General features: G+C 25.4%; 1 protein-coding gene across 1 annotated transcript in view; it reads left to right on the top strand.

Moving 5' to 3' along the window:
• LOC112592642 (ankyrin repeat and death domain-containing protein 1A-like) overlaps positions 1-14,983 on the top strand; it is an 84,498-nt gene that overhangs the window by 36,976 nt on the left and 32,539 nt on the right. Inside the window, exons 2-3 of the mRNA XM_025336786.1 lie at positions 96-226; positions 1,216-1,319. Of these exons, the coding sequence (XP_025192571.1) occupies positions 121-226; positions 1,216-1,319 (210 nt within the window). The 5' untranslated portion in view covers positions 96-120. The remainder of the gene's footprint in view (positions 1-95; positions 227-1,215; positions 1,320-14,983) is intronic.

The following is a 14,983-nucleotide window of genomic DNA, read 5'->3' as shown; positions in this document are numbered from 1 at the left end:
TTTACATTTCAAAACTGTATATAATACGGTTTATTTGCCGAAGTGTTTAAGATATATAATACATTAATATTAAATGCTGTGTGTATTGATTTCAGATGCACTCCGGGTAATGTCGGAAATATGCTTAGGGTAGACGACTGTGTGGTGTTAAGACGAGTCTCCATGGGCGGTGGTGAAGAAAATCCAGAGCCACCAACTGAAGTAGGAAGTCGTCGGACAAGCAACGGTTTGTATTGAATTGTATACATGTAATAATAATAATATAATATGAGTATGATTTATGGTTTTTAAAGACTGTTTTACCAGATTGTATTAAACTAAAGCTAAGCGCGTGAATCAATATTTCATATCGAACAAAACGATAGTTTATTTATATATATATATATATATATGTGTGTGTGTGTGTGTGTGTGTATAATAGTTGTAACTTTGTAATAGGTATGGGCATATAGGTGTAAAATATTCGAAAGTTGTTCTTGGTGAAACTTTAAAATTCTGAACGTTGTAATTTTAATCTAACCTAACATATTATTATGAAACATTTGGATCAATATTGAACGATTTTCACTTAAATGGGTGGCGAAAAAAATCAAAATTACATTTGGTCGTTTAGCTAATATATTTTATAATAAAAAACATATACATTATAATATATTATATCGTATCATATTAATTATAAATTATATTTTGTTTGATATTTTTTGGACACCTATTTGTTATTTTATTGTGATAATTTGCGTAGGTATAATTTTGTTTGTAGGTATTTAAAAGTTAAAGTTGAAAAATTTACTTTGCAACAAATTTAAAACTATATTAGTTGTATTAATAAGCAGTTAAGAAACTTCTAAAAAACATAAAACATACGTATGTCAGTATTGGATGGTAAGAATACTATTTACAATCAAATAATGGACAGGCATATAACATATAAATTGTTGAAAATATTATATTATGTGAGCTGATAAAACTTCATTATGTCATACAGTGTAAAGAGTTTAAAATTGAACTAAAACTAAAAATAGTATATATTTATAATGGTAAGTATTCCTGTATATATTCGGTATTATTGTATTAAGCGCTCGTTATATCTGTATTTTTGTTTAAATTAAAAACTATTTTATTTATGTTCTTTGACTATAATTTCAAAAATGTACATAATTAAATAGTTTTAATTAAGCTGTACCTACTAAATTATATGTATTATATTCATTTCAGTACTTAAAAACGAACTTTTGTTGCATGAAGCTGTTATAAAAAATGACCCAGATGCTGTAAAAAGAGTAATCAAAGAACCATTAGATGTAAACTCCCGAAATAATGTGAGTATACCTAAATGCTTATTTAATATTATACATAAATTTGATGAAATATTTTTTTTTTTATACTAATTGTTCTTAAAAATAATAATAATTTATAATTTACGAATCGAAACTTAAAAAATTTATATTTAATGAACAATATAATGGTATTTGTAAATTTACTTAAGTTAATTTCCAAAAAAATATATATGTATATTATATTAAGGAATTTATGACATAATAATATCATACTAGTGTTGTAACTTATAAAATATATTGATATTTATTTATATGTATATTGTATATATACATATATTTAGAAAAACTATAATACTATTTAGTATTTTGCACATTTCTTTAAATATAGAAATTATAACTTCCAATAAGTTTAATCAACAGAAATTTGGTAAAGTTATGTAAAAACACTTTAATTTATAATTTATTATTTATTAGGTTTAATATTATTATATTAAATATAAATCCATCTTAAAATATCCAGAATATATATTGAGCATTTTAAGGTGTTAACTTCGATTCATATGTATTAAGACTATTGCCGTAAAAATAAAACATTACCTCAAATTTATATAATGAACATAAATAAATTTCTTAAAAATAACAAGAAACATTTAAAATTTAAACGATAACATGTTTGAATACTTAAATATTCAAACCTTAATTTAAGAATCCTTCAAATTTGTATATATATTATATAGTATAGTATTTATAGTAGTTTTTAAATTAAAATTGTGTTTAGCATAAAATAGATTTCAATTAAAAATATTATTTATTTATTATATAAAAATTAAACGGTAATTGAAAATGCCTATATAAGTAAATTATTATAATATACAAATTAAAAATAAATATATGTGATTAAAATTTCATATGAATTTAATACGTGTAATATAAGACGTATGATTATCATTTTTGAGGTTAAATAGTACCATTTTGTATTAAATTATTCGTTCAATATATACTTGTACCAATTGCATAATATCGTATTAAATAAATGAAAAATTTCAATATTATTTACCATCATATGAATTTCTAATGTTTATATATAGGTACGGTTGTAGCATGAATGTATTATTATTTTCGATTACTTTTTTGATACAGCGTTATTAATCTTTAAGTTTTCCAAGTACCCCGTGGTGCGTTTTCAACTGTTTTGGACGAAATGTACCGGATTTTCAATTGTTTTTATAAGTATATAAAATCATTGTATCGTGGTATACTCCGTGTTGTCAAATTCCAGTTGCCTTCAACGAAATATTTATTGAAGTTAAATTGATTTTTTTTTTTTTTGTAGTATTATTCAATAGCAATTGTTGAAATGTTTTTATGTAGTATCGTGAAAACTATCAAACCAAAATAATCATAAACTTAAAATTGTAAATCTTGCAATTATTTTTAGGGTAATATCAAATATGGGCTACCAATTTTGTTATCCTAGTTGTATATTATTTTATTTTTAACACATATTAAGTTTTTATACAGATTAAACATTCACGAAATTTTCAAAAAATAATCAACTCGATAATTAGACAAAAAATTAAAAGGCATTTATCGCATTTAATTTAACAACAATTATTTTTCATCCTGACTTAACATTTGCATTCTTCTCAGCAAAAAATAATAAATTGTAGGTTATATATTTTGCTATTTTATTTATAGTGAATAGAATGCGGTTGATTTAACCCATATGGTCATATGGGAGTATACTAAGTTATTATGAACAGTAATAATTGTTTTAAAATTACTATGTTTTACAAATCTCAAACAATATAAAAAGTTTGCCTAATAACTTACGGATAAACAAATGAATTACGAAAAAAAAACCCATATAGACTCATTCCAAACGTAAAATTAAAGTGAAACATGCTATATTAGATCTGTAAAGGCAAACTCTGACAAAATCAACACAAATCATAGTGTTATAACTATAATATCCGCACAATAAACAATTCTCTAACTATTAACTATTCAAAATGTATCTTAAAAGCATATGCTAGACAACTACTAAAAACTTTCTAAATAATTCGAAAACTCTTCTGTATATGAGGTGGAACGAAGGTGTGGGAATAATAATCAATAACATAGTAAGATATACTACGTATATATCATAATAATATCCTAGCTATTGCCATAACAAAAAAAAACAATCGATACTTATTAATAATTTATTTACTATACATGGAATAACCATGATGGTTATGTAAATTATAACTATATATACTTATATAAACTATACAAACTATACTTATAGAATATAGGTGAAGTGGAATAACATTATATTATACATAACACGTATGTCGTGTAGTTATAATGTATTAATAAATAACAATTTTAAGTAATTATGGTTACCTATTTTTTTTTTTATTTTAAAATTACATAAGCTGTATACATTATTTTACCATTATGGACGCTTTAAAATTAAAACCAATTAATTACATGAATACATGAAAATTTTTTTAACATAATATATTCATTTTTATTATCAGAATTATCTGTATTGTGATAATTTTTCATGTACCTTATAAAACGTATGTCTTATTTTATACATTTTAGTATAATATGAATAATTATGATTAAACGGCGTCTTAGATATGCAATTTTGCTACTTCACTGTGATGTGTGCTTTTTTATTATTCATCCGACTCGATCAATCTTGAAGCAACAGAGTTGTTCGTATCCAACCTGTATCTAATCTTGATGTATGTTACATTTTTACGACTATAGTTTATTCCACTCCACTGATCTAGTCACTTTACTTTTTTCACCTAAAATCACTATTTATCTGTACTTTTTTATACAATTTAACTATAATATATATGTAAATAAATAAATAAAATACTGGCTACTCGAGTACAGTATCCAATTTAGTCACACTGAGATCACATATTTATCACACGGTTGTCTGGCTGAGTGTTAATTACAAATCATTGGTGGTTATTAAAACGTCATTACACTGATAATAATTTAACACTTTGCTATTTTTTAACAATACAGTGTTTAATATTCGCCGGTTGTCGTTTACGCATCGCTATTGTTAATTTTGACTTTTTTTGTAAGACGATTGCGCATTGTTTAATTTTTGGATTATACATCATTTGCACATTATTCGTTTAAAAGGTCTTACATTATTTGTGCATAAATATTATTTAACAATAGAACTAAAAAAAGGCATATACCCAAAAGTACTAGTTGTTTTCTAACTTTGATCATAAAATTCATACATCTCCAAATTTACTCTTTTAACATCCAATGTTTAATTATTGTACAGATATTTCTGTTTTAAAATATACAATAGGTAATATTATGATAAATAATATTATAATAATATTGTATAGGTAATCAGTTAGCAATAACACAACTAAGATGCACGGTTGACTAATAGATTTTTATCTCATAAGTACAGTCGAACTTGGTTAATTTGAAGTTGAAGGGACCGGAAAAAAGTTCGAGTTATCTAAGAATTCGAATTATCTAAATTAAAAATTTTTAAAACAGTACACAATATATTAATTTTTACATATTTATTATGAATAAAATAATTTAATAAAAAATATTTACTGTGTATTTCTATATGAATTATGTAATGTAATTTTAAAGATGTATGCATCTATGTATAAATAAAAATTATGTTAGAAAATGTTTTCAAAAAGGTATTTATTTTTGTTTAAGTTTTTTTATTAATCGCAGTGTTTGTAATGAAGCGTTTTAAACAATTTATCGGTAACGATAACACTAATGAGTAATGACCTTATTTTCGATATTAAAATATAAATATAGGTATACGAAGAAAATATCACAATTTTATAATATTAATAAAACTCAAAACTTTGAGTTATCCACGAAAATATTCGAGATTTTTTTTCATTGTTTAAATAGAAAATCCTAGGGACCAGAGAAAAAGTTCGAGGTATCGACGATTTCGAAATTCGAGATAACCAAGTTCGACTGTATATCAAACGAGATGGTAGATTATTAGATAATAAAACACGTGAGACACTGTCGAGACCATACGGCTTTACGAGACATACGAGATGTGAACATTATGTTATTATACTGTAATTTTAATTTTCGAGTTTTAAGTACATGTAAGCAAATGTTTATTTGAAATGAGTCAATTCAAATATGTTGATTCAAATCGTGGAAAAGCTAGAATAATATTCCAAAGTATTTTTATACGGAAAGAAAAACACTGAAAACTTGTGAGATCATATATTTACTTATATAACCGAAATTTTATTATTTTCAATTCATTTTTACTCGAACTAATATATATTTTGTATTTCAACTATGACTGTAATGTGCCAACAGAAGTGTTAATTTTAATATAAGATGCATTATTTATACGATTATGACTAGAATTTAATTTATTTTTAATTATATTATTTGTATATATTTATTACATATGATTTATGAAAATCATTAAATTTTCAATCGAAAATTATTTTTTATACAATTCTATTGTTCAATATGTTGATGCGCAATTAATGTGTGATAATTTAATACAGGTAAAACGACTATCGAACGATTGAGAATGTTATACTTTTTTGCCCGAACGATTGAACACTTTAAACCAACAAAGAACTTACCGCTGACCCCCCAAAAAACAATACGATTGATAACGAATTTACGTGCAATATGACCATATCATTTATTTGGCTTTTGAAAAATTCAGTATACATCAAATAAATATTCTTGAAAAGAGTCATAAACTAATAATTATAATCGTATACAAATAAGCGCCTAATAATATGTAATATATAATATAAATAAAAAAATTAAAATATGTAAAACTTATAAAATTATGAAATATATATTTATAAAAATGAAATAAATATAATATTTTGCAATGACAACTTAATTACCTATATATTAGTTATAGCGGGATAGCGTAATCAAACATACTCTAAATAGACTAAATATTTTAATAAATTATTAGAACTTTTATTTCCCACATACCTAATATATTTACTATGAATATTAAGTATTTTATCCTTTTGTTTTTTGGCATTTATTTTTTTTTTTATTCTGTATCATAGCTATTTTCAATATTGTTTCTGCTTCAGTTTTAATTAGAACTTTAATAACTATATATATATTGCTGAATGAGAGCTGTAAAATTGACTATTATATCATTCTCTCGTAGCTGGTATTTAAGTAACTATTAATATTCGTCTAATTCGATAAAAGTTCAATAAATATCAACAGATTATTGTGCTCATATTATCAATTGATTATACTTGGCAAAGTTGGAAAAAATAAAAAACTAGAGCGTTTTCATTCGTGTTACCAAAAATAACGTGCTCAATCGTATTTCACCGGGTAAAATGGACAATGCGCAAACGTTGTACGGCCTTAATATTATTATATTTTATCACTCGAACACACGTTTCATAAGAATCGAAGAAAATAAGAATATTGTAATTTTTAAGGTAATTTGACATTGTGGTACTCAAAATTTTATTCTCTGACATTCTTTGTAAATAAATTGTGTACAATTCAATATGGAATAAATATGCGAAACCCGTTTTAAAATATAAGCCAACGGAGGTTAAGATAATATATACATTATACGTCTTATATTTACCATTGATGTTGCAATATAATGTATTATTGTACAGTCAAAAAGGTTGAATTTGAATATTTTAGATTATATTTTTAATCGGTTATCACAAAATATGTATGTTTATCGTATTTTATTTAAACAAAAAAATGAATTAACTAGAATTAACTATTATGATTGAATTTATAGTAAATAATTAATTTGTTTATTTATAACATTTATAATATACAAGTAATGCATGCCTGATATTATTTGATTTTTTTTATATTTAATAATACAATATATATATTTATTTATTATTTTTATTAAATTATCTATACAATTTTCAACTATAATTTCATATTTTTTTTATTTTTTAATATCTGATAACTGTTCAATTTTTTAAATAACAAGAATTTGATTGTATGAATATTTTTATTTTTTCATCATATTTGGGTTTAATTTGTATTTGCATCAAATTTGTGAAAGAACATAAAAGTAGTACAAACATTTCAAAAAAAAAAAAAAAAACCAATATGCCGTCACTTACAAACAACTTGATAGTATACATTTTTATTTGTTTAATAAACTTAAAGTTTTACTATACCTCATTTTATAGATCATTCATAGAACAAATAAACTATTGATTTTAACAAAAATGTGACTTAGATTCTGAATTAAGAATAGAGGCATAATATGTATCAATTAGTTTCATTTTTTTTTCAATTGAAAACTTTTGGATTATATATAAAACTTAAAATGTGTCGTAATATATCGTAATATCGTAATGTAAATTATTACTAAGCATAGATATTATAAGATTGAAGTACTTTGAAGAAATAATTTTTCGATTCATAATAGTTTTTTTTGAAAATGTATTAAAAACAACAGTTATGAAATAAAAAAGATTTTAAAAATTGGAATAAATACATTTATAAATTAATTATTCTAGTAAACTATTTTTTATGTAATTGGTTATAAAACACTACGTTATACCTAAATATTAATGAGCAAATTGTGACATGTGATTTACAATAAAACCACTATGTTCTGTTCAGTCTTTTATTTGACATTTAAATAATTTCACACATTATGAATTGAAAGTAGAATTTAAATGTTTAATCAATTAATTGCATTTGCAATAAGTAATGTTCAAGGTTTAAAACTATACCTATTTATTTAAAAAATAAAGGTAAACATTTATAATATTTATTTATTTAATAATTTAAAAGGCATACAAATCTACGTAGTTAAAATAAAAAAAAAAAAAATAAAAAAAATATGCTGATATTTTAAAATAAAAATTGTATTTGTAGTTTATTTTCTATTATTTTATCTTATTAGCTGTGGTTAACAAAATAATTGTTAAATTAAACAAAACATAATGAAATGATCCTGTTAAGTTAAACTTTCTTTGTATTCCTACGTAACAATGAATAATATATGTACAATATAAATAGAAGCAATAGTTTACTTTTAATAATCTACTTTGAAATTATATCGTTATATCATTAAGCAATTGTTTAATTATTACACTTGTCATGTTTCAAAAACACACAAACCAGATGAAATGATAAACTCAGCATAATAACTAATCGCAACAATATTTTGATATTTATAAACAAATGTATAATATTACAAAGTTGCAGATAGATATATGGACATTTCGATGGCAGCTAACTTTATTTAATTTTGTTTTTCTCAATGAAAAATTATGCTCAATGAGATAAACACACGTTTTCATATAAATTGTCTTGTATGTATTTGAAATATCATCGTTGTACATATTATATACTCTTTTATCATCTTAATTATTTAAATATATCATATATGTCGATACACTTGCTAAACGAGTTGATTATCGAGTGTAGGATAAGTAAAAAAAAAAAAATTAAAATCAACTATTTTAATTAAAGCAATTTGCAGTGGTTGACTGTTTCTTAATTGGACGATCAATTTCAGATAAATGATCAACGTTTAGTATGAACACAGATTATGAGTTGGTTTTTTATGCTAAGTATCTAGTGTTTCACATCATAGTAATTCAAACTACGTCCGCTACCACCGAAAACAACTTTAACGATATAAATAAATTTCTAAATTGAATTTTTGCCTGTAGTTTGAGTTTGTAAAGCTCATAATCGTATGGTTCATGATAAAATTGTTTATGTTAATACAAGAAATAAACTTTTTATTATAATGCCTCAGGAACTGGGATGAGCCTTTACTGCTATTTTTTTATAGAATAATAATAAAACGTCAAACATGACACTAAAAATAAATAAATACATCTAGTTCTATAATAATACAAAATACACTGTGTAAGCAACATTATTTATATTAAATACAGTCGAACTTGGTTAACTCAAAGTTGAAGAGATCGGAAAAAAAGCTCGAGTAATTAAAAAATTCGAGTTATCCAAATTCAAAATTTTTAAAACAATACAAAATATATTAATATTTATATATGAATTATGTATATGTAATTTAAAAAGGTATGTATGAATAAATAAAATGAGGTTGGAAAATTGGGCGTATGTAATTTGCGCCAAAAATAACAAAAAAAAAAAAATTAATACATGTCATTAGCGCCACATCTAAAAATTTATTTTGGTAATTTGCGCCACTTTTTAAGTTTGTAATTTACGGTATTAGCACCAAATAAAACTAAATAAAAAGGCATTATGTAATCTGTACCATTGTGTACCTAATAAAATTGTAATTTGCGCCGCCATTATTCACCTTATTAAAATTGTAATTAGCGCCACTAATATTAAAATTATAAATAAATGTATGTAAGTAAAACAAACTCCATGTATATTAAATAAGTAAATTTTCGTTTAGTAATAAGACACATAAAAATCAGTCATTCTATAATTTTAAATAAATGTATATAAGTAAAACAAACTCCATGTATATTAAATAAGTAAATTTTCGTTTAGTAATAAAATATATAAAAATTATATTGGACACGATTGGGTACGTATTATTGTATATCCTATGTTATATCAGTAAATTTATCTGTTGATAAATTCCAACTGCAATTGAAGTTAAAAGTGTGGCACAAATTACATATTACATTTAATTTACAGTCGTGGCGCAAAATACCAAAATTAATTTGTTTATGTGGTGCAAAATACTGTTATATTTTTATATTTTGGCGCAAATTACATACGTACCTACTTAAATGTACCTATTCGTAGTGCAAATTACAAGTAATCAAATTGGCGCAAAATACTATTATTTCAAAAAGGTATTTATTTTTGTTTAAGTTTGTTTGTAGTAAATTATTCTAAAACACTTATCGGTAACGATAACACTAATGTGTAATAACCTTATTTTTGATTATTTTGATTATTACTTTTTTATTATTAATACTAGTATAAATAAAATATTATTTGTTATATGCAATTTTAAATAATAATAATAATAAAAAAAATATATGATTAAAAAATTTAAATGTTTTCGTCGTTGAGATCTGAAGTTGTGTCGCCTGTAATTTTTAGAGTAAATACCCACTTGTTTCTGTTGTATCTGGTTCCACGTCTAAAATATTATCAGACAGAAAATCAATTTTCCAGAAATTATCCTCTTCTTTTATAACATGGCTAAAAAAATTTATCTATATTTCATTTGTTACGTTATCCATCGTTTTTTTTTTTTTTTTTTAATAATTCGTATACATCGTGCAATTTAAATGTGGTATTATTCATATGTTTTTATCCAAGACCACGCGAGTTCAATTGAGTTTAACTCGCAATGGTAAGGAGGCAACCGTAAAACTATTTTGTCGACCGTCGTGTTCTTTTGCTACTTTGTCTATCACATACTTTTCACATAATGATTTATAATTTTTGGCAAGTTTAAAGAGTTGAGATTTCACCAATGTCCACGTTGTTATCACTTCACCTTTCTTTTTAAGCCAATTTATAATTTTTTATTTTGTCCAAGCCATAGTTGGAAATTAATTTTTTTTTTTATCAAGTGGTATAAGGCATTATTCATTACTATACGGCGTTAACCTTATGTGATAAGGATAAGTGACTAGGATTTTGATTAACCAGTCGTAAAACGTGTCCCTGTTCATTTCATCATGAAAATCCGGTGTATTTTTCTTTGATTCAAAAGATAATAAACCTCCAGAAACAAAACCGTCAGACGACCCAATATGTAATACAACTAGTCGTTTGCCCTTACCTGACGGCTCTTTTTGTCTAGTAGTGGTCCTTGAAGGAATGTGTCTTGGGGAAAATAAATTACTTTGTCTACCCATGATTTTGTATTTATTTCACCAGCATTAACGTTTCATCAAGGTAATAAATTGATCTACCACTTGGCTTAAAATATTTTATTGAGTCCAAATATTTTCGACGCCAACACACGATGGCATTTCGTTCAATAAGTGCACAATTCCGAATTTTTTTACGTATTCAAAATTAAGGTGTCTTAAAACTATGCGTAAAGATGTCTTCGAAAAATTTGGTAAGTTGTCGTCTTCGTTTACGAAAAATAAAATTTTGTTTAAAGTACCTAGGTACTTCACGATTAAACCAAATATTACGTACCTTTTGTCTAATGGTATTTTTGTCAAAATCGTCTACTTTGTTGATCACTGTATTTCTAATGTTTTTTTGATTTGGCGATATAACAGTCCCTTTAGCTTTATATTCTTCCAACGTACGATCCACTGTTTTCTACCCAACACTACTCATCTTAGTGTTTTGACGATTTCTTTATATTTTAGTTTTTTATCCTCTTCTATGGTTTGTTGCTTAAACATAAATTTTTTGTAAAAATGTATGATTATTTTCTATGACGTATACCAACAAACTTAAAAAATAAAAAATGTGAAAAATTAGTAATAACTTTTTTCAATGTGTTTGTTTTATAGAACGTTTTGAATCATATCTAATGACTAGATTATGTATTTTATACTAAAAAAGTTTTGTGAAATATTATTTAATATAAATATTTATCCTTCCAGGCCGATTCCTCTTGACTGGTGAAGTATCAGCCATAATAAAAAATTGAATGACACTTAATACCAAATAGTATCGATTTAAAAGAAAATGAAAAAAAATCGCAATTTAAAAACTATATAGGTTAACGTTGAACAACACTCAAAAACAAACATGTAATGATAAATGATAAAAAAAACACTCACGTCGTTCGACATCTGTACGATGGCGAACGATACATACCGATAGAGGGAATGTGGTAGGGATGCGCGGGAATGAATACGTTTTGGTCGCCGCTTAGTCACACTCTCTCGTGGAACGGAGTATATCAAGGTTGTTGCCGATCATACGATCCTCCGGAACCTTAGGAGTGATAGAAGAGCTTAAGTTGAAGTAAATAAATAACAAATAATAATATTTATACAATATATATATATATATATATTGTTATATATATATATATATATTGTTATATATATATATATATATATTATAACGATATAAACAGAGCACCATACATAAGCATGTGTATATACAGTGAAAACTCTTTATAATGAATCTGAAGGGACCAAGAGATTTTTTTCGTTATAGAGAGTTTTCGTAATAAAAAGGGCTTAAAAAAAACAAAATTTTAATTATTTATGTATAAAGGTATGTATTTATGTAATATTATATATTAAACACATACTTATTTTTACATTATATTATATATAGTATATACGTATTATATTAAATAATAATTATTATTATACATATTAAATATAATTTAATTTTTAAACTATTACTTTATTTAAAATAATCTGTCATCTTAATTTGAACTTTTTTATTTTGCTAATATTGTTTTTGTATTTTTCTATGAATTTATCCCATGTTTTGGGATAACTTTGGATCATCTTCATGAAACAATAAGTACTTTTCTAATAATTTGGCCGCATCAAGTGTTTGTTGAATATTTGGTATTACGACTTCGTCAGGATTTGCTTCCTCTTCATTTTCCTTTTGCTCCTCTTCGCTTTTTGTCACTGCATTTAGGATTTCTTCATCAGTAAACAATATTGTTGTAACTAGGTTCTCGTCTATTCCTACATAGTGTTGTAGATCCTCAGGAGTAAAAGTATATAGAGTATTGAACTGAGTAATCTACTCACTTAGTGATATATCATCTTCTTTCTCAAACTGTTCTATTTCTTCTTCAGCATTAGCAAAACTTCGAAGTCCAGCATGACGAAAAGAATGCCGTATAGTTTCTGCTGTTACCTCTTCCCAGGCTTTACTTAAGAAGTTCACCGCATCAAGCATATTGATAGAGGGCATTGCTATCAGATTCGATAATTTCCATTAATATTTACTTTCTATAGTGGCTTTTTAAACTTTTTATAACGCTTTGGTCCATCGGCTGTAAGATACTAGATGTGTTAGCTGGAAAAAATATAATTTCTATGTTCATAAGATTAGATAGATTGGGATGAGCAGGAAAATTATCCACAAGTAACAAAACTTTTCGCCCCTTTAATTCTACATCCCATTTTCTTATTTATTCTTCAAAAAATATTGATGTCATCCACGCTGACTTATTTGCTTTATAAGTGACTGGCAACCGTTTAATATTTTAAAAAAACCGCGGGTTTTTTAATTTGCCTATTACCATAACCATTTATTTTTTCAATGCCACTCATATTGGCTGCTACAAACGCAGTGATACGTTTTTTAGAAAGTTTAATTCCCACGCATTTTTCCCCTTTGAATTTTAATGTTTTATCTGGGGTAATTTCGTAAAAAATACCTGTCTCATCAGCATTAAAAATATTATCCGGAGTGTACTTTTCATTTAATTTTGGCCACACATTAATTAATCAGCTGTTAGTAACATTCAAGTCGACATTTAGTGCTTTTTCACTTATTTTCCCATAAGTAATATTGAGAAATTGTTTAAATTTTCCAAGCCATCCTTCCGAGGTCTTGAAATCTATAATACCAAGTTGTTGAACAAAATGTTCAATTTTAGTTTTCAAAACAGACCCAGATATAGGTAAATTATTACAACGTTGTTTATGGAACCACGTTAACATGGCCTGGTCCAAGTTTTCAAATTTCAGTTTTCTTATTTGTTTACAAGAACTTCATTCTGTTTCAACTGTTGTATAATGTAAATAGTTATCAATGTTATTTGTTTTGTATTTTTTAATTATACAGCGAGGATTAAATTTTAGCAAGTAAGATTATTTTATTAAAGTAGGTTAGGCCTATGAAGTAAACATGCTGAGGCAAAAAAAAATGTGTAATATATAACGCCGCTAAACAACAGTGCAGGGGGACTCCGAGTCAGTCCAGGAAGTTCTGGTCGGTCAGTGGTCGTCGAAGTGTTCGATGAGATACGGAAGGACTACAGGGACATTTTTTTTTAAAGTGTTTTTTTTTTCTTTTTAATAAATTGTATTTTAGACCAATGATTGTATAATTTGTTTGAATAACCATACTATTCTTTCGTACTCTTTTCTTTCGATAGATGTGTATCATACCGAAAGGTGGGTATATGATACAGCCTGTAATATTTTATCCTTATTCTTTCAGATAGTAGCGACAGTAGATTGGCTGAATCCAAAATGTTTCCCGACATCACTTTTTCCTCCTTTTTCAATCGCACGTATTAAAGCGACTTTTTGATTAACATACAGTGTTTTTCTTTTACTTGCCATATCGAATGTTAGCTCACTAGTATGGTCATGCGTATAATTTTAGACATTACGTCAATAATAAAATAAATATACCTATTCAATATCGATAATAACGATATTAAAATTAGATAATGAAAGAATGTAATAGTTTATAATTTATATATGTAATAATAGATACGATAACATGTAAGTTGTAGTACTAAACATAAAATATTGTTTCGTTTTTGAGAGTGACTAATAAGTTATAGAGAATGAATTGACTAATGAGTTATATAGCAAATCAACCTTCATTATGCAATGTTTACGTAATATAGTTTTTCGTTGTAAAGAGTTTAGTTATAAAGAATTTTCACTGTATCTATATTATCAGGGAGAATGGGGAACATTGCCCTGAGGAGAACTGGACCTCGACTATGATCTTCGTTGTTGTGAAGCTGATCTACTTTTCTTTGTTGAGCTGTTGATGATTTCTGAACTGGAATCAACCATGTGGGT

Source organism: Melanaphis sacchari, unplaced genomic scaffold, assembly GCF_002803265.2.
Source record: "Melanaphis sacchari strain LSU unplaced genomic scaffold, SCAv2.0 Contig182_pilon_pilon, whole genome shotgun sequence".
Taxonomy (NCBI): domain Eukaryota; kingdom Metazoa; phylum Arthropoda; class Insecta; order Hemiptera; family Aphididae; genus Melanaphis; species Melanaphis sacchari.
Note: the sequence above shows the minus strand (reverse complement) of the source record. Positions and strands in the feature narration are given on the sequence as shown.